The sequence below is a fragment of the Abramis brama genome, assembly GCF_963993115.1.
Source record: "Abramis brama genome assembly, chromosome: 6".
In the NCBI taxonomy this organism is placed as follows: domain Eukaryota; kingdom Metazoa; phylum Chordata; class Actinopteri; order Cypriniformes; family Leuciscidae; genus Abramis; species Abramis brama.
Genome location: NC_139968.1, coordinates 38,656,992 through 38,682,649, shown reverse-complemented (window position 1 = coordinate 38,682,649; position 25,658 = coordinate 38,656,992). Strand labels below are relative to the sequence as shown.

The following is a 25,658-nucleotide window of genomic DNA, read 5'->3' as shown; positions in this document are numbered from 1 at the left end:
CGTTCTCAACTGGTTCAGAACATGGATATTATTTCAGACAACCTGCATATTTGAACAATTTAATTATTAATTATAATTTGTATTCAGCGCTGTTGTTTTTTCCATGCTCTTTGTGATCAAGACCCATTTTTCCCCAGTTGAGAACTAGAAATGTACTTTTTTAAAATTAAATTCAAACCTTAAATATAACATTTCTAGTTTGACTGATCATTTTATAAATTATATTTATTTGCAGATTTATTTCATTCAATCTACCCTGTTCATAAAACGGAAGGTGAACACTCACCTATTAATCAAGAAGAATCTGATTACAGGACCCATCTTTCATTTTAATAACCTTATTTGGTTTCCAAAAATAAAAAAGCCAAATGAAAAACAGCACAGGAAACAAATTACAAACACATCAGTAACCAAAACAAACAACGAAAAAAACAAAAGAAAAAAAACAACTGTATATAGAAACTCAAGTACATCTGACCATTAAAATCTGAAGACAACGTTCTTCCCTGACTTCAGTAAAACGCGAAGCGCGGAGAAGAAACGTCTTCCCAGCTCCCGAAACATGGAAACGAAGGAATGCAGATATGACTAATTTAATCATTTTCTCTTTCACAAGCTTGGCCATATTGTCATTAGTGTCCCCTCATCACTGGAATAACGTCCCAAACTCCGTCATCGAGTCTCATAAAGTCCCACAGCAGGATGTTTAGTTGGTGTTTGGTGTTGGAGTGAGGTACAGGGATGAGAAACAGTCCCGTTGGGATATTTCCGGGACACGAGTTCTTTGTGTGCAAAGGCCACATGGAGGGAGCGTCACCAGTCGCTGTGGTTCTGGCTCCAGGATTTGGGGCCGAAATGGCCATTGGTGCCGTTCTCTCCTCTCGGCGAATGACTGCGAGCGCCCGTTTTGAGCCGCTCTTTGGAGGTTGTGTCAGTTTCTTCGTCCGAACTGGTCTCGATGTCGCTGCGGTCGTCTTTGGACACCTGGAACCACATTTGGGTTATTAGCTGTGGCTCTTTTAAGGGTTTAGATGTAGTGTGCACGTATAAACATTGTTTAATCATCTCATGCATTTGAATAGACCAATCAAATGGTCGGTTTTCAATTCCATGGGTTCAATACACTGTTGGCGGCCTTCCTCAAGAGGGCGCTTGGGTGCTTTAAAAGCCTTAAAAGTCCTCAAATCTGAATTTTTTGTGTCTAACTTAAGACGATAAGTCCAAAACAATCCTTAAATCATTTGGTATTCTTCAGATTTAATAAAAGACTACGACATTTTGATTGGTTTCTTGAGTAAAATTGCTGTGAATTTCATATTTTCCATTCGTTTCCTATGGTGATATTAAGTGTGGCCATTTTGTTCAAGACCATTTCGCCTTTTCTAATGATGTCCATGATTTATTAAGCGTGTCATATAGTAAGTGCCATAAAAGGCACCAAGTTTCATATCATTAGGGTGAAGCCAAAATGTCTAAAATGCACTCAAAAAATATTTAGGCATACATTTTTTTTATTTATGTAATTGAATATAAAATTTACACCCATTTGGATTACACGGTTTTAACACTGACCAATCTGATAGACTAATGTGACGCATATTTGCCAGTCATACGTGAATGAACCAGGTAAGATTGCTGTGCTAGAAATTATGGCATAGTTTACTTAAATAACCATATATTCATCATAATCATAATTCTTCGAATCAGAGTAAATTCTTGCAAAAACAATTAAAGTTAAAATATGGCTAGCTTTAATTTTTTTTTTTATCAAAGATTGATTTTCATAATAATAAATGTACAAACCTGGTTATTGTGCATTCAAAACTCATTCATATTATCTGCTTCATTTATGTACCGTATAACTGTCAAATATCCACACGAAATTTATTAGATTATGCTAAAACTACATTCATTTTATATGCAATTCAAATGCATAAATCTTAAATATTTGCTGAGTGTGACCAAAGGGCTAAACACACATTCTGGGACAACTACCGAAAACAAGTAAAGAAGCAAAACTTACAGCCGGAGAAGATACAGAGAGCGAAAGACTCTAAAGCGAGTGAGTTTAGCAGAAAGAACGAAAGATTTCTATCAGGACAGAAGCAGAAAGACAGGAACAGCCTTCCAGCCAGTGAGAGAAGGAAAAGACAAACCAGTTCTGCAGGAGAGAGAGATAAGAGGAGGAAACGCGTGTAACTACACAGAATCATGTCCTGAAAGAGTGTCTCAGAACGAGGTGATGTGACTATACGAGGTGATTTCTGCGCACCTTTCCTCTCATGATGGCTTTGAAGGCGATGCGTGAGATGAGGTATGACCAGATGATGTGCAGAACCTGCAGGACCAGCAGCAAGGAGTTGAAGAGCCACCAGGACGGGTACGGCCCGATGATGTCCCAGCTCTCGAACAGCGTCGTGTTCAGGATCCTGCAACAGTCGAGACACCACAAGAATGGCATGAGAGCAGCTCTAGCTCAATAAAAAATGAGATTAAACTCTCCACAGTAATCATTTTAACCATTTAACAAAATATCCATAATAAACTCTTACTATTTTGTAGAGCTGCACGATTCTGGATAAATTGAGAATCACATTTTTTTGTGTGCGTGTTTCAAATAGAATCACGATTCTCCCATGATTCTGAACAGACATCTAAACAAAATAACATGCAATTTACTACAAGTATTTTATCTACAAGATAAAATGTTAATTGCTGCAGTATTTTTAAAATGTTTAATTGATTTGAATGAATTATTAAATAATAATAATAAAAAATAAATAAATCGATCTCACTCAAAAATCACTCAAATACTTCACTTTGTTTCAATTACTGGATGAATCAGCGTTTTTGAAAGAATCACTTGAATGAATGATTCAATGACTCACTCAAATACTTCACTTGTTTCATTACTGAAGGAATCAGCATTTTTGAACGAATCACTTGAATTAATTATTTAATGACTCACTCAAATACTTCAATTGTTTCATTACTGGAGGAATCAGCGTTTTTGAAAGAATCACTTGAATGAATGATTCAGTGACTCACTCAAATACTTCACTTGTTTCAATACTGGATGAATCAGCATTTTTGAACAAATCACTTGAATGGATGATTCAATGACTCAAATCATTACAGGATGAATCAGCATTTTTGAACGAATCACTTGAATGAATGATTCATTGACTCACTCAAATACTTCACTTGTTTCATTACTGGATGAATCAGCGTTTTTGAACAAATCACTTGAATGAATGATTCAATGACTCAATCAAATAATTACTTGATGAATCACTTGAATGGATGATTCAATGACTCACTCAAATCATTACTGGATGAATCAGCGTTTTTGAATGAATCACTTGAATGAATGATTCAATGACTCACTCAAATACTTCACTTGTTTCATTACTGGATGAATCAGCGTTTTTCAACAAATCACTTGAATGAATGATTCAATGACTCAATCAAATAATTACTTGATGAATCACTTGAATGGATGATTCAATGACTCACTCAAATCATTACTGGATGAATCAGCGTTTTTGAACAAATCACTTGAATGAATGATTCAATGACACATTTTAAGTCATTTGTCGCCAACTTGTCGGTGTAATGATGTAATTAATACAATCGTTATTTGAAGCGCCAAGTTACTTTCAAAAGGATTTGCTCTATTTTGAGCGCAACCGTAGACAATCAGTGTTTATATACAAACTTTTATCCCAGTACTTTCTCTGGGTCAGCAGCAGCGCAAACACAGATCTGAATATTGTGCTGTGATGTAGTCAGATTTAATAGACAGCTGAATCATTTAGGAAGGAGATCACGTCCCACACAGGAACATAGTGTCGGCCCAGATCCGGTACACGTGGATTCCACACGGCCCAGATGTGGGCCGGATCTGGGCCGACACTATGTTGCTGTCTGGGGTGGGTGCTTGAATGGAGATTGCCATCTTTCAACGATTAATCGTGCAGCTCCACTATTTTGTATAATAATAATAATATTTATACTACATCATATCCATACCATATGTTCGAGAGAACAAAATCATTCATCACTTCTTGGAAAATTGGACCAAAGTATCAGTAATGAAAACGGAAGTTGATTCTTGTTTTTTTCCCAAATAGATGACTCGGGTTTACTATTAAGATTATTAATTAAGTATTAATATGCAAGTACTATTATATAAAATTATTTGTTTTAGAGATTATTAATATGCAAGTAGTATTATATAAAGTAATTTACAACACTATGAACAGTTATATTTAAGACAACAATAGCATATAACAGTAATTTCTGGATGTTTTCTCAGACGGCAGGATGTGATGTCCTGATTCAGTGTCATGACTGCAGTGGAGGTCACATGATCTGGATGTGGATCACAGTGTCGGTTCAGTCATCGTGACATCAGAACCCAGACACTGAATCCAGCCGCTCGGGTTTCAACTCTCAGCAGGAGGCCGTCAGCGCAGCTCAAACACAGCTCATTGGCTTATTAAATGAGCGCACACACACAAACACACACACACGCACACACACACAATATGTGGTTTACCGGGACTCTCCATAGGCGTAATGGTTTTTATACTGTACAAACTGTATTTTCTATCACCCTACACATCATAGCATTTTTCATAAAAAAAAAAAAAACTAAAAAAAGTAAGTGTGCAAGACTTATGTCTAAAATGTCCAAAATCTCAAGTCCCATGTCTAAAAAAATGCCAAAGTGCAGAGCCCTGAATGTACACTAAAACCACACTATCTTGAATACTGCTTTGGAGCGGTATTCAAGGCTAAGCGTATCCCATCATGCATTAGGCTCGCAAAATATTGAGTTAAATTAATTAGATATTACATATAATTTGATAGTAAAACACAGTTTTGCACATTTTATTGTACCATCAGGTTATTAAAAGTTCCACACACACACACACACACACACACACACACACACGAACGATGTGATACTGACCAGAAGGGGAAAATAATCAGTCTTGTCCCAAAGAAGATTATCCCAAACACCACAAACAAGAAGTCACATAACCGCTGGTATTTGGCGTAGTTTGCCAGCTTTGCAGCCTACAAGAGAAAAAACAAAACAATTATTCATAAAAAGGGAAAAAAACAACAACACTGAGATTATACATCAATGCTCATTCAAATATCATTTTATGCGGAACTAAATAAAACAATAAAATACTGGTAATTGTGGGAGTATTTTTTTAGATCATTAACTAAACATTGTTAACTAAAACTAAAAATATATTTAAACATGAACTGAAATAAAATTAAACATGAACAACTTATTTAATTTCAGTTTTCATTTATTTTAAGTTTAGGTACTACAATTACTAAAACTAAAATACAAATTTATGAAAACGAAATGACAAAAACATACAACAAAATGACTAAAAAAAATAACATAAAAATGGAACACTAAAATAAAAACTTTCAACTCTCATTGAAATGTTAAATTCTAATGCAAAAATAATAATATAATGCATTATCCCCCGAATATATACATATATAATCATACATTTTAATAAAGCTACTCGCACAGCAGCACTGAATAAAACTACTAGTAACTTTAGGTGCAATTTTACATTAAAATGTAGTTAAAAGTTAATTATTCATGTAGCACTGAAAAAAAAAAAAAAAGTTTAGCAGGTCATTTTGCATGAAGTCCCTCAGTTAAATGCTGGTTTATGAATATAATAAAGAATATTTGTGGCATGTACTCTGGTGAAGCAGAACTGCAGGTGCTCTTACCTCCAACAGGAAGTCCGAGGTGTCGTGAACACACATGACCAGACTTCCCACACGCAACATGTTATTTACATACGAGAAGCTGATCAGGCTTATGGTGGCCAGATGATGAATGAACATAATGAGGAAATCCTGCAAGTGCACAAGACATATGTTAAACGCGGCCACTGCCGGCACAATACGAAAATATTATGCAAAAATAAATACAAAAAGTGAAACTTCTTTCAGCTTGACAGGTTCCCTGTGTAAACACAAACAGGACCTGCAGTCTCCAGATTTGTTAAATAAAGAGGAACACTATATGTGTTATGATTGCTCTCTGTATCTTGCTACACAAATCTCTCGCCACAGAATGGTATTGCTGCGGGCTTTATCTTAAACAAACAGACAAGCCACACCCTGAAGACGCTCACCCGAGTGAAACAGAAGGATTGTTTGTCTTCACGAGTGGCGAATGGTGAGACTGACAGATCAAGCGCAGACAAACAAAAGCCATGTGCGTCTGACAGCTGTCGAGTTTCCTCTCCAATACACAGTCTGGACTAGTTCAAATCTAGATCACGTGACCAAACTGCTGACGCGAGATTGTTGCGTTACACGTGTATGCTGACCTTATCGAGCAACATCATATTTCAGATGTTGTAGGAAGTTGGAGGGAGAGAAGTAAATGAAATAATAGGATTAAAACACAATAGTTTGCTTTTTAAACCGCAAACACTGACCTTTCTTTTGATGTCTGTGAACTGGGAGAACATGAGCGACCAGTAGAAGGACAGTTCTGTTACATAATAATGATACAGGCCTGAGGTCAGCACCTATAGACACACACACACACATTATAGAGCAGAAACTTCATCCGAAGACACTTTTAATATGTCAGATTTTTTATTTTTTTTGCAATATAAAACTCCTTATCATGAATACAAAGTAAATTTATTCCACAAATCCTCATTAAAACAAAACAAAATAAAATAAAATAAAGGCCATTTTAGGATCTTTGGGATTTTTTTTTTATTTTGCAGTGAAATTTCTTTCATGACTCACAAGATTATTTACTCCCTAAATCCTCATTATAAAATAAAATAACAAATAAAAATAAAAATGTCCTTTTTTTGCCAATGTGAGATTTATTTCATGACTACCGAACACATTTACTCCCTAAATCCTCAAAAAAAAAAAAAAAAAGTAAAAATAAATAAAAATAAAGGTCATTTTAGGATATTAAAGGTTTTTTTTCATGACAACCGAGCACATTTATTCCCTAAATCCTCAAAAATAATCCTTTTTTGGCCATATACATTTTTTTCATGACTACCATATCCTCATTATTACAAATACTTGTTTTGCATTCTCCATTGTGATTATCATTAATGTTATGAAGACATCTATTTAATAATTATTATACAGTAATGCAATAATTTAAATTCTTAATTATGATATAATTTTGAGATGACTTGATTTACATTTTCATGACACCAATACTTTTAAATATATTCATATAATAAACAATTTAAATAATATATCATTACATTGGGGTGAACATGTAGTTACTTGTCACAATGCAAACAATTTTAACAACCATAAAAGTACACTTTATTTATGTAAACATAATAAATTTGTTGCGTTTGTTGTTGAACAAATCTTCTTGGGTTACGTGAGGTTTCTTTTATATGCTCTAATATTGCGTACGGTTCACATGATTTAAACATTTCTGGCAAATGATTCACCGTCAAGATTATTTGAACCCAATCTGGCATCATCTGAAGCATTACCTGATAGGGGTAGTTGTACCAGCATTGTCTCGTATCCCACATCCAGGGAGACTATGAAACACACACACACAGTTAATAATAATAATAATGACAGAAAAAACATAAGTGAGCTGTACAGCTGAAACTCACCTGCCACAGGAAATGGATCCCGTAAGTAAATATATAAAGATAGAATGTAAACCTCCACCTGCAGAGAAATCACAGCGGCGTCAGATGGAGCGGGTACAGAACACAAATCACAAATACATCCACACATATAGAAGGAAACAGAGTTTTGCACTCAAAAAGGAAGCATTAAAGGTATAGTTCACCCCAAAAAAAAAAAAAAATTACCCCATGATTTAGAAGTCATCCTAAGTGTATATGACTTTCTTCTTTCAGACGAATACAATCAGTTATATTAAAAAATGTCCTGGCTCTTCCTAAGCTTTATAACGGGAGTGAATGAGCACCATTTTTTTGAAGTCCATAAAAGTGTATCTATCCATCATAAAAGTGCATCTATCCATCATTTTTTTTATGATGGATAGATTCAATTTTATCATGGATAGATGCACTTTTATGATGGATAGATGCACTATTATGATGGATAGATACACTTTTATGATGATAGATGCACTTTTATGATGGATAGATGCACTTTTATGATGGATAGATACACTTATGATGGATAGATTCATTTTAATGATGGACAGATGCACTTTTATGATGGATAGATACACTTTTATGATGGATAGATGCACTTTTATGATGGACAGATGCACTTTTATGATGGATAGATGCACTTTTATGATGGATAGATGCACTTATGATGGATAGATTCATTTTAATGATGGACAGATGCACTTTTATGATGGATAGATGCACTTTTATGATGGATAGATACACTTATGATGGATAGATTCATTTTAATGATGGACAGACGCACTTTTATGATGGACAGATGCACTTTTATGATGGATAGATGCACTTTTATGATGGACAGATGCACTTTTATGATGGATAGATGCACTTTTATGATGGATAGATACACTTATGATGGATAGATGCACTTTTATGATGGATAGATTCACTTTTATCATGGATAGATGCACTATTATGATGGACAGATGTACTTTTATGATGATAGATGCACTTCAATGATGGACAGACGCACTTTTATGATGGATAGATTATCTTTTATCATGGATAGATGCATTGTCATATACACCAAGGATGGCTTCGGGGTGAGTAAATCATGGCGTAATTTTCATTTTTGGGTGTGAACTATCCCTTTAAAGGCATTTTTAAAAAATCCAATGAATCTGATCAAGTGTGATGGAGAAACGTGGAGATTTTACTTGTGAATCACAGAGGATGTGGGCGGATATTTGTTTGCCAATAAATGCATTTGATATGGCTAAATAAGAAAATACATCATACAACTCAGTGTACAAAATAAGCATGTGTGCACAATGGTGTCAAACGTGTAAAAACTTCCCCAAGTGAAGGACAAAAAACTGTCAAACATCAACATAATTCACACATAATTTACAGCAAATCTAGATAACTTCTGGTGAAACTATGATGAGACTAGTTCAAGAAGTATTTTCCATTGAAATGTTAAAACATTCCTCACTAATTCCTCACAACCAGCTCCAAGATGAATTATGAGCTTGTGTAGGAATCTAGCTTATACTTAAAACTTGAAGCATGGTGAAGTGCAAATACTGTTAGTAAATTCCTCATCGCTTTCGGTTCGGAGGTTTTGGATGGCATATTATTATCTTTCCAGGGTTCGTACACTATTTCCAAGGTCAAATTCAAGCACTTTTCAAGCACTTTCCAGGTCCATTTTAAAGCTTTTCCTAGCACCTTACACTACCGTAAATTACATACCAATACATAGTTAAAATTATTATTTAGTGCTTTTATCACATCAAAAGAGATAAACAGCCAAATGTTTCATAATAGCAGAGGGCTGCACGATATTGAAGAAAAATGAGATATGCGATAACTCATTAAATAATGCGATATTCAATATGCGATACGATAATGCTTAAAGTGTGTCAAATTAACTTAAATTATCTTTAAAATGATATAACCTACACATACGTGTTTCACATTCTTTTTGTGATAAGAAAATATCCCTACAACTTCTGACAGTGAACATCAGTGTTTTACTGTAGCATAAGAAGTGTTATTTTAACATCACTGGGGTTTAGGGGTTCAGGTTATCCTACATTAGGTTTATTTAACAACAGAAACTGATTAATCAAATGTAAAAATAAACACTGCTTAGTTTTCACTGCATGAATTAAATATACTGATTCTTATTAAAGCTACAAAAGTTAGCCTATTCAGCCAAAGGCAGTGAGTGATTTTCTTTGTCTTTTGTTCATGACCCCAGTTATTGCAAGCCGTTGCGATATGCAATTATGCATATTGTAATATATACATTTGCAATATTTCGATATATTGTGCAGCCCTAATATTTAAGCCAATCACAAGTTTTATTCTTCAAAATGTATCACTAAGTATATAGCCTAAAGCAGGGATAGACAACTCCGGTCCTGGAGGGCCACTGTCCTGCAGAGTTTAGCTTCAGCCCTGATAAAAACTCACCTGCCTGTATCTATTTAGTAATCCTGAAAACACTGATTGCCTTGTTCAGGTGTGTTTAATTAGGGTTGGAGTTAAACTCTGCAGGACAGTGGCCCTCCAGGACCGGAGTTGTCTATCCCTGGCCTAAAGCATATGAATAATATACTTTTCATTATATTAATGTCCAAATATTGCTTATCAGATAATGTGATTTATAGGCTGTAAAACTGAATTAATTTCAAATATGAAGACTTAATATTTGAACAGAAATATTTGACAGGGCTTCCCGTTTTGGGACACATTATTGATATAGACAAGGTTTGAACAATATCTGAGTGCACAGGCACCTGCCTGATAAATGTATTTCATTGCCAAGATGTCTTGGGCCAAGACATAACGTTAGCTAATACATTTACTGTAATAGAGCAGAGTAAATATTGCATAGGGCCATCCTAAACCTTACAGTAACAGTATACTTCTTATGACACTGACTGATTTCAGTTCAGCAATCAACGACTGTTGTTATGCACTGGGCTAACGTTTCCAGGTTAATTTGCACGTTACAGTTCTGTAATTTTGGCAATGTTCACTGCATATTCCACAAATGAACGTGACATAACGGACATGCAATACTCACATTACATTATCACACCAAGTACTCTCAGTCACTAATGGCCCTTTCAGATAGGACGCGGACCGCGCTGCGCTATGAAATGAAACCGATATATTTCAATGGCTTGCGCCGCGCGACTCGATCCAAAGCGGAGCTCAGCGAGCTCGCGCGCACGCCGCGGTCAAAGTTAAAAATAGTTCAACTGTTGCTACTGCGTGGCCAATAAAAACGGTGCATCCAAACAACCGCGGAAATCAAAATGAAAACTCCGCCTACTTTTGCTCTGGCCAGCGTTAACGCAAATTAGGGGTGTCGCAATATACCGGTGTTTACGATAATCATGATATTCAAAGCATGAAATATCGACATCGTGTTAATTTAGAGAGTGACAATATACCGGTATTGGCGATAACCACGATGTTTAAAATGACCAGGACTCTTATGATAACATGACATGTAAATACTCCAGCGCCAGTTCCTGGTTGACCTCTCAGGTGTCTGTATTGCACCCGTTGACACCTATCTAAGAAGAAGACGACGCAGCGCGCGCCCGCGCAGCTAATCTGAGAAGAATGTCGTCTGAGCGAGAGAGTGAAACACTCTGTCCACACCCGAAAAAATTAAGCTCACAACATCTCCTAAAGAAAACATCTCCTTAAAGGGGGTCGCACACCGGACGAGAAGCGCACGTCTTCAGTTAATGGATGCTCTGAGGTAAAGTGTTCAGATCGCAGACTCAGCAACTATTGTATTTAATTGTACAGTACAGTCATAACATAGTACAGACAGACATTATCTTCATTTCATAATGTCCTTAAACGTAACAGTATTGCTGGCCATAAACTGAGAAAGTGCGCGTCCGGTGTGCGATATACTTCGAGTTGTCTTAGACGCGTCGCGGCACTTCTCGTCCGGTGTGCGATCCCCTTAAACCCAATCTGCAGAATGTGTAGCCACCAACCTTTTTACCCATCTCCTTGTCCATCACTCTGCGGATTTCGCAATTTTATAGAGAGTAAATTGCGATTATTTTACTAGTCATGGAATGGGAAACGTGACATTAACCTGTTAACTGTTTCTGTGATCATATATCCCATTTCTTTACTCATCTTATTTTTGCATTTGTATTTGCACTTGATTTTTTTTGTTCAAATCTGCTATCTGCATGACGCCAGCACAACAGGTTTAAGAGCTTTTCAGTTCTTCAGGAAACATTCAGACAGTGTTTCGCTTCAGTTTGAAACCAGACTTCACATACTTCACAACTTCACATGCTTGTCTTCCTTCACAAAAATTTGCCATAGATTGAGTATACAAGAAGTAATGCATGTGCCTTGTGTTTATCAGTATCCTTATGTTTGTTGTGTAAAAAAGAAAAACTATAATCAAAGTAAAAATAAAAGATTCTATAGATATCGCGATATATCGATATCGTGAAATCTTTTGGCCACAATAACCGTGGTGTGAAAAATCCAACATCGTGACAGCCCTAACGCAAATCAATCTGTATCTGATTCTGAAGGGCTAAACATTTTTTTCCATTTAATAAATAACTATTTCGTCAGAAAGATATTTCTTGTTAAAGAAATACAGTTACAAATTCAAGCATTTTCAAGCATTTTATCCAAAATTCAAGCACTTTTCAAACCTTGAAAACACAACATCAAAATTCAAGCACTTTCAAGGATTTCAAGCACCCGTACGAACCCTGTCTTTCATTCTATTCTATTCTATGTGCTTATGAACTAGCATGCATGTGCACTAGCAGAAATTGAAAACCTACATGCTCTCGCAAAACTTGGTTCTTGTGCTGGGTTTGTCCTGGTTCCGCCGCTGCCGAAACCATCGCTGGACCTTCCGCACGTCCCAGTCCAGCTGCTTAGACAGACCTTCTAAATGCCGCGAGTCCGGCGACTAGAAGACACAAAGAAAAAGGGCGTAAATGTCATTTCCATCATTCTGTTGTGGAAGTGATGCTGGCGGTAATGATGTTTAAAAAAAACTGGAACAAAATGGCTGCAAAAAGTTTAATTTCATTGCTAGAATTGTATTTATTTATCCAAAAATCCATGCACTTTAATAATATTCTTACACTTTTTGACTGACAAAATTGCAACTTGACTGGAAATGACTTGCAGTAAAACTTTTGTTCTCAATAGATATTTACCTTAATTTTTTTTTACACATTTCATGCATTATATCTCAATGCATTATATTATTATATTATAATTACATTATAAGTTCAGGCATTATATCTAGTCTTGGTAAACAAGTATACTAACTTTTAATAAAAGTTTATGAGGTTAAAAAAAACCTTTTTGTTGTAGAAATTACAGACGTAAAATGTTTCTGTAAAAAAAAAAAAAAAAAAATGCAAATGCAACAAGGCTTTGCTAAGTATTTCTGTCTTGTTTCCTGTCCAAATATCTAAAAATTCTTAAATCAAGATGCATTAACTAAACTAATAAAATGACATATGATATTATGTCTTGTTTTCTGGGTTAATAAATCAAAATTAAGCGAGTTGTTGCTTTAAAAAGCAAAATTATCTGCCAATGGGGTAGGAAAAATAATCTAGTTTCGGTTTGAATTAAGATTTTTTCTTCTTACCCCTTTGGCATATAATTTTGCTTTTTTAAAGCAACAACTCGCTTACTTTTGATTTATTAACCCAGAAAACAAGACATAATATCTTATATCATTTTACTCATCTAGTAAATGCATCCAAGTAAGAAAAGCTTTCTTTAATTTCTTAGTTTTAAATTGAAATAAACTATATTTATTATGGATTTTTACATTGCACACTTTAAAGTCTGGGACAAAAGTAAATAAATACATTTTAGTTTTAATAAAAATCAAACCCTGTGACAAATTGCCTTGAGTTAGTACATACACCTTTCCTAAATCTAAAGACCTACAGAATAACCAGCAAAACGGCAAATGCAAAATGAGGCCACATACTGACAGCTTTATCTACACTAAAATGATCAGATAAGATGTAAACTCATAACAGAACGCCACAGCTTCAGTGCCGATAAAGATGATTTACAGCAGTTCGACAGAACGGGTCTTTGAAGTCATTGGTTATTGTAAAGATAAAAGTTACAACTTTACGCCCCAATAGAGTCTCTACTCTATTCATCTGTCAGGTAATGCTAAACCTGTTCGAGTTGTATCTATACACTGTTTCTTGGCTAAAGTTGAAGGATTGCATGATGACATTGTTTTGTTGGTCTCATAAAACACAGGCACAGCAGAGGAGCAACGGGTTCGAAAGAGCAAAACCAGGAATAAGACACTGAATAAATGTTTATGATTAAAAACACATTTGATCATATGTGAGCCTGGATCACAAAACCAGTCACAAGTCGCACGGGTATATCTGTGGCAATAGCCAACAATACATTGCATGGGTCAAAATTATCGATTTTTCTTTTATGCCAAAAATAATTAGGATATTAAGTAAAGATCATGTTCCATGAAAATATTTTGTAAATTTCATACCATAAATATATAAAAAAATATTTTTGTGAGTAAATGCAACACAATCGTGAACATAAATGCACAACTTTAAAGGCGATTTTCTTAATATTTAGATTTTTTTGCACCCTCATATTCCAGATTTTCAAATTTCTGAGTTGTATCTCAGCCAAATATTGTCCTATCCTAACAAACATCAATGGAAAGCTTATTTATTCAGCTTCCAGATGATGTATAAATCTCAATTTCAAAAAACTGACCCTTGTGAGTGGCTTTGTGGTCCAGAGTCACATATTGCTATTGTCTTATTTTAAGTTTTATGAGCTTGCTTCGGTTTGAGCCAAAACACTTTGGTAAATCACAGTAATGCACCGTCTTCTCAAGGCTTATCGCTTTCTTTCCATGACGCTCAAGCATACCTTTGTGATAGATGTAAACACTTTCTCCAGGACGGCATTGGGCTGAGCTCTCCGACTCGACTCCGTCTGGATCTGAAGGATGGAGGCACACGGACCTGCGATACACCTGCACGAGGAAACGAGAGGAAAAACAGGATCTTATCCATCAGGACAGAATTCATGCCATTTACATGCTGTTGCTACTAATCTAGATTGAGACTCCACTTGTGTGAAGTGTTTTACATTGATCTACTTTTCTTCCAGTCAAAACCACATCTAGATTTAAGCAAATTATAATGATTAAACTACATTTGATTTGACCATGTAGATTTCAGAAAACAGTTCAGTAGCACTTTACTTAAAACCTTTATCTATAATGCATTATAAAGGAATATACATCATAATGCATTATCTTTTCATAAATAATTGTAACCAAAGTTAAAAAGCATAAATTATATTCACAGATTCCTTGTTACATCTGACAACTTGTTTGTTACGTTTTAGTGCATTTAAGGTGTATTATAATGTATATAACTGTGGTTACGATTATTCATGAGACCATACAAGGCATTATAAGATGCATTACAAGGCATAATTAATGCATTAAAGTACTTTTATAATGCATTATACATAAAGGCTTTAAGTAAAGTGTTAACAACAGTTTCAATACACACTTGTACAGGTTATATAAATTATGGGTAGGGATGCACAGATTTGAAAAGTTTTTGCAAATACCGATAACCGATAACTCTTTATATTTGAAAGCCGATAACCGATATATTTTTATATAATTTTAATTTTAATATAATTTTTTGAAGTGATTTCAATCATATTTCAAGGAATTCAAAACCATCATGGTAAACAGTGCACACCTGAAGTGTCTCAGATGAAGGAAACAATCCATTATTTATCGGCTTTAATATATCGGCCCGATAACGATAACATTATAAATCATCATATCGGCCGATACTGAATCTGATACTATTGCCGTCATTATTGCTCAAACTTAGTTTAGTGATTTGATAACCTTCTAGCAAGAAGGATTAAGCTTCAGTGTGTAACTCGTCTTATTCTGTTTCTGTTACAAACATGAGAGATTTCTCACACTGACGGTCAAGTAGAGGTGCTAATAACTGACTTACAACTTTTGCTAGCTTGAAAAACACACAACAAAATCCTCCAAAAACGTATAGTTAAAAGGGGTCAGGTTCCTCCCTGAATTCTCAGCTGAGATTTGTGATCTAGAACATAAACTTTAGAAATCTGGCAAGTCTGGTCTGAAACACATTGTCTTTATCAGCAGCATTTCTGAAGCCGTAGAACAAGATGTTCATTTGACTCATGCAAAATCCATGTTGCTAAAACTCCACTGAATGCAAAACAAATCACTTTAACTCACTGATTAATGAACGCCAGAAGCTGCTGAGAAAACTTAAGGACGGGAACATTTATGACTGTGGCTTTTCAGATTCATTTAGATCTATAAACAAGTAAATAAATGAAAACTGTCAGTGGATACTGGAAACACATTTGCATGGCTTGATCCTGAACATCTTACATTGTCAGGTGAGCTCTAGCTCACACTATGAACACATTATTGTCTGTTTAAAGGGGCTTTTTATAAAAACTCAGTAAGAACATGATTTTCTAAGAAACCTGGATAAACAAAAAAGACATTTCGTGTCGGTGATGCAACTAATACCATGTGTGTTTAGGCCATTTATAGCTTGATTTCTTAGAAAACTTTTTCAAAACATTGCACTGTTTTAGCATCCCTAACTGCTAGATATATATAAAACTGATTCAACCAATGATGTGAGTTTCAGACGGGAAGATCTGTTTGTCTGACCAATGGAAGACAGAAGAAGCCTGGAAACCTGTTCGAAACAAACATTTTTGCGATACTTTTCAGCAAAACTAATGTGACAGAAATAACACACTTTAACAGCAAAAATACCAATAGAGTTTATACAATTCAGTTCTTTAAATCATTTTAAACGGAATTAAACATTTAATTATTTAATTGACTGAATTTCTAAACACATAGACAAAAATGTTCACTGAAACGTTAAGTTTTAGTAAAATTGTATGTAGGCACATATTGCCGTTTACTACCATTTATTGTAAATTTGGTTAAATTAACAATTAATCAGAGGCGTAGAATTTAGTAGGGACGCTAGGGACGTGTCCCTACCAATATCCAGTGACACTGATATATCCTTAGCAATAATTTCGATCAAAACCTAAAATATATTTATATTGATGTCCCCGTCCCCACCAATTTCAAAATCAAACCTACGCCACTGCAATTAATAATGTGAAATGTTGTAGTTTTACAATGTACGGTAGTATTGTACAATAAAAAATAATGAAATGTAGTTCATTTAATAAAAATGTGGAAAAAAACATTTTTTATTTACATATTTACTGTATTTTACTTTTTACACTGAAAATTGTGAATCTACTTTGCAACAATGGCTATTCGGTCAAAAAGATTTTTCCTAAAAATAAAATACTGGCAAATGTATTTATTTACGATTTAACGCCATATTAGCAGCAATGACCATATTCATGGTAATCAACAGTATTTCACTTTTAAAACAAATTAGAATTATGATTACAATATCACTTCAATACATTGTTTACAATAATTTAACAATTTTGTCTTCAAAAAAAACAATCAATATACAAAGACAGACATACCAATAACAGCAACAGTAATGATAAAACTAACACAGAATCTTTCAATTTAATATATGATAGAAATTCTAAAATTATCCAGGAGAAACCTTTTTAAAAAGGTCCATTAATAAAATGTTGTCAAATATAATTTAAAAATGGATATTCTATTAAAATATGAAATTCTTACACAAATCAGAAACCGGTTTCTCTTTCCATTTCAATAAATATGAATGAGTGACCAATTCGACTTCTCGTATAAACAACCTGGTCATATCTATTTTCAAATTCATAACAATAATTAACTCCTTGATTTAGTACTCATTCGCCTCAGACTTGCTAATATGCATTCGGTCCATTTCAATTGCCATTTATTGTAAACGAAATGTACAGATTCAATATGGGTTTGAAATACTGGGGGGAATAACTTGCTGAAAACAGATCGTCCCTCAAGTATAATATTTAAATAAAACTGTCAATGACAACAAAGTTAATGCGGTCAAAGTCCTTAATATAAAACTTTTAAACTTAATATAAAACATCTCTCAGACAATAATATCAGCAGCTTGATAAATACACAAATTTGAGCAGTTTATTAACCCAGAATTGGCAAATGCTGATGAACTGTGTCTCCAGGCATGTTACAAACGACATACTAAACTGTGGAATCTGACACTCAGCATAAAAAGCAAACTTTACCAATATGTTTTAATTAAAACAGGGAGGAAAGACATTTTAAGTGTCTCAGAATTGGCATTTCTGGCTTTCACAAGTCTAAGACGCAAACCACGTTGCGTAAAGAGTGTCATTCCCTATCTGACACATTCACAATCTTCCCCTTTACGACAACAGGGTCAAAGTGACAGATGGGCCTGAACTAAATATTAGCTTGCTGACTGGAGCTTTGCTTAAATCTCAGCTAGTTCAACAGACAAACACAAAAGATTTAAACAGTACAATCTCGGGTTAATCTCCGACATCGGCGCTGCCAGTCTCAGCAAAAAAAGAAAAAATCTCATTCATTAAAGTCAGTAGCCGGACTTGACCTGTCGAGTCACATGTCCGTCTGTGTTTTGTTTCAGCAAAGTGGGTTGCAACTGGTGGGACGTCTGAAGACACAAACCATCAGATCCGAGAGAACAGACTCCACGTGGGACGAGGGTTTTTCCTAGTTTGAGACAATAGAAAGCCTTGTCGCCACACACACACGTGATCTTTTGTTGGGTATATAAAGCTGGATATTTGCACACAACTATCAGTTTAAACTGTGAAAAAAAAGAGAAGCTTTTCCTCAGTATTTGTCCTGTTTACCATTACAAATATCAATACAAATTTACTTGAGATGGAAAATCACTCGAGATGGAAAATCACTCACGATATTAAGTCTGGTTTTCTGAGAAATTCATCAAAATTGAGTTTATACTTGAACCAAGAAAAGATATGGGAGTATAATCTTGTTTTCCTTTTGTAGATCTGATTGTTTTCTTGTTTTAAACAATCTAATTTTCAGAAAAGTCGTCATTTTTCTTCTCAAGTAAACGCATCTTAACTAAAGTATATTTAGAGAACGTCACTTTTTGGAAGTGTATACTTCTTTAAATAGACTATGAAAGGGAAGTAGAGTGTATTTCCATTCTGGTTACGGTTTATTCCTATTGGTTTTGAAGACTTTCTGAAACAAATAAAGACCACCCACTCTGATTTAGATGTAAAACAGGATAAAGTGTGAGATCAGTTACAGCTCAACGCCTGATTCATGCAGATTACATCACTGCCGTCACACACACATCATTTCTGGCACAGATTTAGCTGATGTTGTCATTGGAGGGTTTCTGAATTGTTCAAGTTTTTGGCTGTTGTGTTTCAGCAACGCATGCAAACTCTCTCCACGCCAGGACAGATGGGCTAACAGCCTTTGGCATTTTCTCACTAACTCGATTTGCGTGTCTGATAAATGAAACATGACCTGATTATGTCCCGAGGGGGCGGAGACTCGGTCTGTGTGCGACATGACACCACAAAAAGAGGCTTTTGATAACTCAATGGCCAATGAAAACTACTCGACAGCTCAAGGTTAACGTTAATAAAACACGTAACAAAATCCTGATTATCACATCCACAAGCATTCACTGTTATATAGTCTACTTAAGATAAATCAGCTAAAGCTTTGAGTGTAAATATTCACTCACAACTTTTCAAAATGTGTGAATGCACTGAAATTTGATCACACTGATTTAGTTTAAGTGCAATTTTTTAATAAATGATGCGAGGCATCATGGAATCAGACTTTTGTTTACGATCAAGTTCAAGAATCGTGAGGTATTTACATGCATCAACTACAGTTCATTTACAATTCATTTTCTAAATAATGTGATGCATCAGTGAATCAGAAATTTGGCCACAACTCTATTCAAGTGCAATTTACTAAATAGGCCAACTAAATACTAAATGGACTAAAAATTTTGGACCAAAAATGGCTGTAAAAAAAAAAAAAAAAAAAAAAAATCATGCTTTTTCAATAAGGGAAATACCTTGGTTTAGATAGAGATAAGAAAAAAAATGCACGTTGACTCAACTCAGTAAAGTGACAGTCAGAATTGAAAACTGTCAAATTTAAAAAAATATATATATAGCAGAAAAATAACTCCTATGTAAACATATAATGCAATGAGATATGTTGATTGTTAGCTGCATGCAATGACGTAATCAAACAGCTTGACACATATGAAGACATTATTTAACTCCGGAAAAACCCATTGACCCACAGCACAACAGTTGTCTGAAGGAGAACTACAGCATTAACTATTCAGTGGCAGACCGAACGCTAGAGGAAAGGATCCTGGAAACGGGTGATGACACATTTCCAGAGCCGTAACCTCTTGAGCAACCGTCTCTGAATGCCAAAAGTCACTCCTGAGGAGTCATTATGATCTTATGTTATCGGCACGACGGTTCAACACATTCCTTTGAGAGAATGAGCCCAAACAAGTGCTGTGTGAATAAGACCTTGTGCAAGTGTGTGTGTGTGAGAGACAGAGTGTGAGTAATTGCTCTGGAGCGAATGAAGGTTGAATGAATGTTCTGAGTCCTCAGGGAATAAAGAAACCCAAAAAGCATGTAAAATCGAGCCAAAAGCACACTTACATTTTTCGGCCAGAAAAAAAAGAAAAAAAGAATTAGATAAAAAAAAAAAAATCTTGGGGATTAATTTATAAATGGTGATATTTTTATAAATAACTTGACACTACCCTGAGTAATAAAAGTGTAATAAAAATCAACCACTAGGACATAAATTCTCATCGCTGAAAAAAAAACAAACTCTAATCATGAAGGTCTCAGGTTTAGATGTTAAACACCCTCTAAGTGTGCTGCACCTCCTCAATGTTAAAGCACATCAACACTACCTGTGAGCTGCAGTCACCGCTGATGAATAAATGAAGAGAGAGAGAGAGAGACTGCTGATGTCATCCTGACCGACTGCATGCAAACGTCCTCCTGAAACCAGACCAACCCCCTCTGGACCAACTATGCTAATTGGCCTCCTCGGGGGCTCGGTCAGGCCCGAGACATGAAGACATCGTGAAACATGACAGGGGTACGGGCGTGCCTGACAACGCTCAAGTTGGCCTGCACAACAAAAGAGGTCCAATTCTATGTAGTATGTTCATGCATGACACTGAATGATTGGCAATCTGCTTCAGACACCATCAATTCATCAACTGAATGTTCCTCGAGGGGCGATGCTGAATATTTACAAGCTCTTCTACAAGAATGAGGTCCGTCCGGAGACTTAAGGCTTGCTAATCCACAAAACGAGGCTTTAGGTTCACCCTGAAGGTGAATCTACTAAACTACAAAAGGGACATGGTGGGATGGGAGAGAAAAAAACACCACGAGCGAAACTTGTCAAATGTACATTTTTAACCGTTTAGACAGAACCGGTGTGACCAGACTCCACAGCCACGGAAAAACATTTTTTGAAGAAAAACAAAAGTTTTTCAGTGCTTTCCGTTCTCCCTTAAATGTTTTGCATTTGCTTGCGAAACCTTTACGTTTCCATCCGAGAAACTTTCCGTTTGTTCGCAAAACCTTTACACTCCATCCAAGAAACTTTGCATTTGTTCGCAAAAGCTTTACATTTCACCGGAGAAACTTTGTGTTCGCTCGTAAAACCTTTGCGTTCCAACCAAGAAACTTTGCATTTGTTCACAAAAGCTTACGAATCACCCGAGAAACTTTGCATTTGTTTCGCAAAAGCTTTACATTTCACCGGAGAAATTTTGTGTTCGCTCGTAAAACCTTCACGTTCCATCCGAGAACTTTCCGTTTTTTCGCAAAAGCTTACGAATCACCAGAGAAACTTTGCGTTCGCTTGTAAAACCTTTGCGTTCCAACCAAGAAACTTTGCATTTGTTCACAAAAGCTTTACGTTTCCATCAGAGAAACTTTCCGTTTGTTTGCAAAACCTTTACACTCCATCCAAGAATCTTTGCATTTGTTCGCAAAAGCTTACGTTTCACCCGAGAAACTTTGTGTTCGCTCGTAAAACCTTCACGTTCCATCCGAGAACTTTCCATTTTTTCGCAAAAGCTTACGAATCACCCGAGAAACTTTGCGTTCGCTTGTAAAACCTTTGCGTTCCAACCGAGAATCTTTGCATTTGTTCACAAAAGCTTTACGTTTCATCGGAGAAACTTTGCTATGTTTGTAAAAACTTTGCGTTCCAACCAAGAAACTTTGCATTTGTTCACAAAAGCTTTACGTTTCCATCAGAGAAACTTTCCGTTTGTTTGCAAAACCTTTACACTCCATCCGAGAATCTTTGCATTTGTTCGCAAAAGCTTGCGATTCACCCAAGAAACTTTGTGTTCGCTTGTAAAACTTTTGCGTTCCAACCGAGAAACTTTGCATTTGCTCACAAAATCTTTACATTTCCATCCGAGAAACTTTCCGTTTGTTTCCAAAACCTTTACGTTCCATCTGAGAACTTTCCGTTTGTTCGCAAAAGCTTATGTTTCACCCGAGAAACTTTGCGTTCGCTCGTAAAACCTTTGCGTTCCAAACGAGAAACTTTGCGTTCGCGTTCGAATGCAAAGTTTGTCAGGGAATGCAAAACATTTGCAAAAGAACACAAAAGCGTTGCATTGATATAAAATTTCCCCCCTCATTACATATTTTATTCAATCACAATGTCCCTTTAGGGGCTCCGAAGATATCAAGCCGAAGAAACCATAACTATTTTCTTCATCTAAATGCCAAAGCAACATTTCTCATTTTCATTTAGTTTAACTTAATGTATTAAAATAACTAGGCCTTCATATAATAACTAGCTATTTCATTAATTCAAATCAAATCAATTAAAACTAGCCTATATTAAAAAATAATAAAAATGACAAAAACACAATTAAACACTAAAACTTTCAAATGAAACCAGAAAATCGAAAAGTAAAAATTAATTCAAAATAGCAATAAAAACAATAGGCTAATAGCATCTCTAAAACCACAATGTGTCTTACATGGTAAAACCTTACAACCATAAAAGACAAAGATATCCAACCGAGGCAAAACTGAACCCAAAACAAATGCCATGGAAATAATTTCCTTTATATACTGTATACTTCAATCTTATATTCTGAACTTAAAAAAATAACCTTAAGCACATATATATTTCAAACCACACTTGATCTAGTTCTGAGGATTAGTTTCGCTTGCTATTTTTAGTGATTCACCCACAAACCATGAGCGAAACTTGTCAAATGTACATTTTTAACCGTTTAAACAGAACCGGTGTGACCAGACTTCACACACAGCCACGAAATACTCTCACCTCAACTGGATCGGTAAGAAAGAGAACGTCTTAAGAAGTTTCTCCTAACAGGTTCCTCGAGATCTTCATTCTTATCATACTTCACATCAACGAACCCTAAGCTGCCACACTAACAAATAAGTTGTCTTTGGACATAATACCCTTAAGCACCATTCAAATACCATGAAACATGAATATATATTGAGAAATATGCTAAACAGTTCCATCTAACACCACAGTGCTTCTTTGTAAGCATAACCATGCACTTTTTCTCATGCAAACTGGGTTTTAGACGTCAAACGAGATCCCACCCACCGAACTCTGGAATGTTTCTGTAGCCTATTCTTAGTTAACCTTTATTTAACCAGGCAAGTCACTTAAAAACAACAGCCTATTCTAGTCCTAAATCCAAAATATTAGTTAAAAACGCTAAATGTGCTTCCAGCAGAAACCCAACAGAAGATAGAGCGACGGTGGATCATACATAACAGAATTATGTTATGAAGCCTAAGGTTTGGTGCAACTTGCATAGTGACTTTTTTTTTATGGTAAGTGTGTCTATTAAAGGAGTAGTTCACCCAAAAATTAGGATTTTGTCCTCAATTACTCAAACTCAGGCTGATAAAGTAGTCCGTATGAGTAATGCACTCTTCTATAAGCCATACGATAGCATAGTTTAACGAGCAAAAATAAATTTAAGTCATTATTCGCAAAGCACAGGAGTCACTTTAGTGTTTTGACTCATTTTCAGAGCTTGGTAGCACCAGTCCCCATTCACTTTCATTGTATGGAAAAGAGCAGCGTGAACATTGTATCAAAGCTCTCCTGTCGTGTCCCACATAAGAATGAGCATCAAAAAGTGTGCAAGAAACATGTGGATGAGCAAATGAGGAGTTCATTTGAGTTCACACGGTTCATTTTTGAGTGCGCTATCCCTTTAAAACCCAAGCTTTCTCACAGTGAGACACAAACACATGTCATTACCATTCAAGCACGCCTGAATTCAAAGCATACTTAAGACACGAACCTGTACTTATTCATACAGTATGCATGCAGCACAGGCTCATTTAAAGGTGTGTTGTTCATTTATCATTCATTTCGGACACTACTGCCTGATATTATTAGTCCCCTAACAAGCATGAGAGAGAATGAGTTTGTGAAGGTAGTGGTGAAATAAGACATAGAAAAGACGTTAAAGCAAAGAACAATAAATGCAATCCTCTTTTCTGAGTCTAGGCCTTAAGCTGGTCAGCTGACAGATGCATCTGGCTGGGAGTTCATGACCAGGGGGGGCTTGAAATGTCTCTCATGTTCAACCAGCCCAAATGGACCTACCAAAACATCTCCATTTAAAAGTTAAGACACGTGCATCCATTACCGTTTACAATAACTTACAAGACCTGTGGGAAGCACGTGATGCGAGTTTAACAGACTGAAATGTATGAATCAGTTGAGTTTAGGATATTTTCCTGATGGTCAAATGACTGCCAAACACACTAAATAGCTTGTCATCAAACTAAAACCATACCTCTCGAATATGAGCCGCACTGCGAAGATTCCCAAGGCCAGCGGCAGCGCGGAGAGCAAGTGGCCGGCTTTCGGGTACTCCACCCCGGGCGCGGGGTCGGCCAGATCCGCCCAAGTGACATTGTGCGGAAGCCAGAAGCGCTCGTTCCAGAACCAGGCTGAGAGCGCAGCCATGTTAGAGGAACAACTAGAGATTCGGGAGAGAAGAGGACGTTTAGAAAGAAAGTATGCGGGTGGCAAACGATTCACCGCCCCCTTTCTCCCTCTCTCTCTATTTCTCTCTCCCTCTCCCTCTCTCTCTCTTCCTCTACGGTGTGTAGTTGCGTGTTAACGTGAAGGTGTTTCCACTCCCGTGATGCGGCTGCACGAGGAAGTGTGCGCGCGGACAGATCTCGCGCACTATACGTAATACGTAACTATATTACGAGACTAAATGCCCGTTAATAATACATATTGCATTTAGTAAAGATATTATTTCTCTAGGGTAGTTTTAGGATATCTTTCTTGTGTTTTGGCTGAATTAACTACGGTCCGAAATCCGAATCGATCTTTTAATTGATTCGGTGAATGATTTGGTGAATCGTGAAACGGTAAAGTTTCACATATCATTAACGCACTATTTTGATCGAAAAACAGCAGTGTTTGACGGAACTCTCCACTTAAATAAATCAGTTCCCTTTAATCGATTCGTATAGAAAGCCGCGCGAACGAAGCGATTCGCTAAAATGAATCATTCTTGTCAACACGTCGTCATGACAACTTCGCCGCTTGTTATTTGGCACCCAATTTTGGACAAAGTCCCTTAAACAAGCAAAAACCCTTTAAGAATTGTAATTATAAAGTATTTGTTGTGGAGAAACTACGACCAGTAAAAACATGTCTGACATCAGTAGTTAACGAACTTCACTTAAATAAATCAGTTCTTTGAATCGATTCTTATAGAGAGCCGCTCGAACGCAGCGATTCGCTAAAATGAATCATACTTGTCGTCGTCATGACAACTTCACCGCTAGTTATTTGGCGCCCCA

The 25,658-nt window shown here is 36.0% G+C and overlaps 1 protein-coding gene across 2 annotated transcripts; it reads right to left on the bottom strand.

Annotated features, from left to right (window-relative positions):
• Positions 1–308: 308 nt before the first annotated feature.
• cers5 (ceramide synthase 5) lies at positions 309–25,101 on the bottom strand. 2 transcript variants are annotated; one of them, XM_084116082.1, is made up of 11 exons: positions 24,632–25,101; positions 14,640–14,745; positions 12,524–12,654; positions 7,674–7,731; positions 7,545–7,595; positions 6,495–6,587; positions 5,776–5,904; positions 4,979–5,085; positions 2,273–2,429; positions 2,024–2,161; positions 309–984 (listed from the first exon to the last, which is right to left on the bottom strand). In XM_084116082.1, the coding sequence occupies exons 1-10, from the start codon at positions 24,802–24,804 to the stop codon at positions 2,069–2,071; spliced, it is 1,098 nt and encodes a 365-aa protein (XP_083972208.1). In that variant the 5' UTR covers positions 24,805–25,101; the 3' UTR covers positions 309–984; positions 2,024–2,068. The 2 variants fall into 2 exon arrangements, with proteins under 2 accessions (XP_083972208.1, XP_083972207.1); XM_084116081.1 differs by lacking the exon at positions 2,024–2,161 and having other exon boundaries at positions 24,632–25,088.
• Positions 25,102–25,658: the final 557 nt, after the last annotated feature.

What these genes read in the sequence shown, in the direction of transcription:
- cers5 (XM_084116081.1), bottom strand. Translation starts at nt 24,804, where the DNA reads ATGGCTGCGCTCTCAGCCTGGTTCTGGAACGAGCGCTTCTGGCTTCCG. An exon ending in GGATCCATTTCCTGTGGCAG is followed by an intron (nt 7,596 to 7,673) that starts GTGAGTTTCAGC and finishes TGTGTTTCATAG; the next exon opens with TCTCCCTGGATGTGGGATAC. An exon ending in AAGCCATCATGAGAGGAAAG is followed by an intron (nt 985 to 2,272) that starts GTGCGCAGAAAT and finishes ATGTGGTTCCAG; the next exon opens with GTGTCCAAAGACGACCGCAG.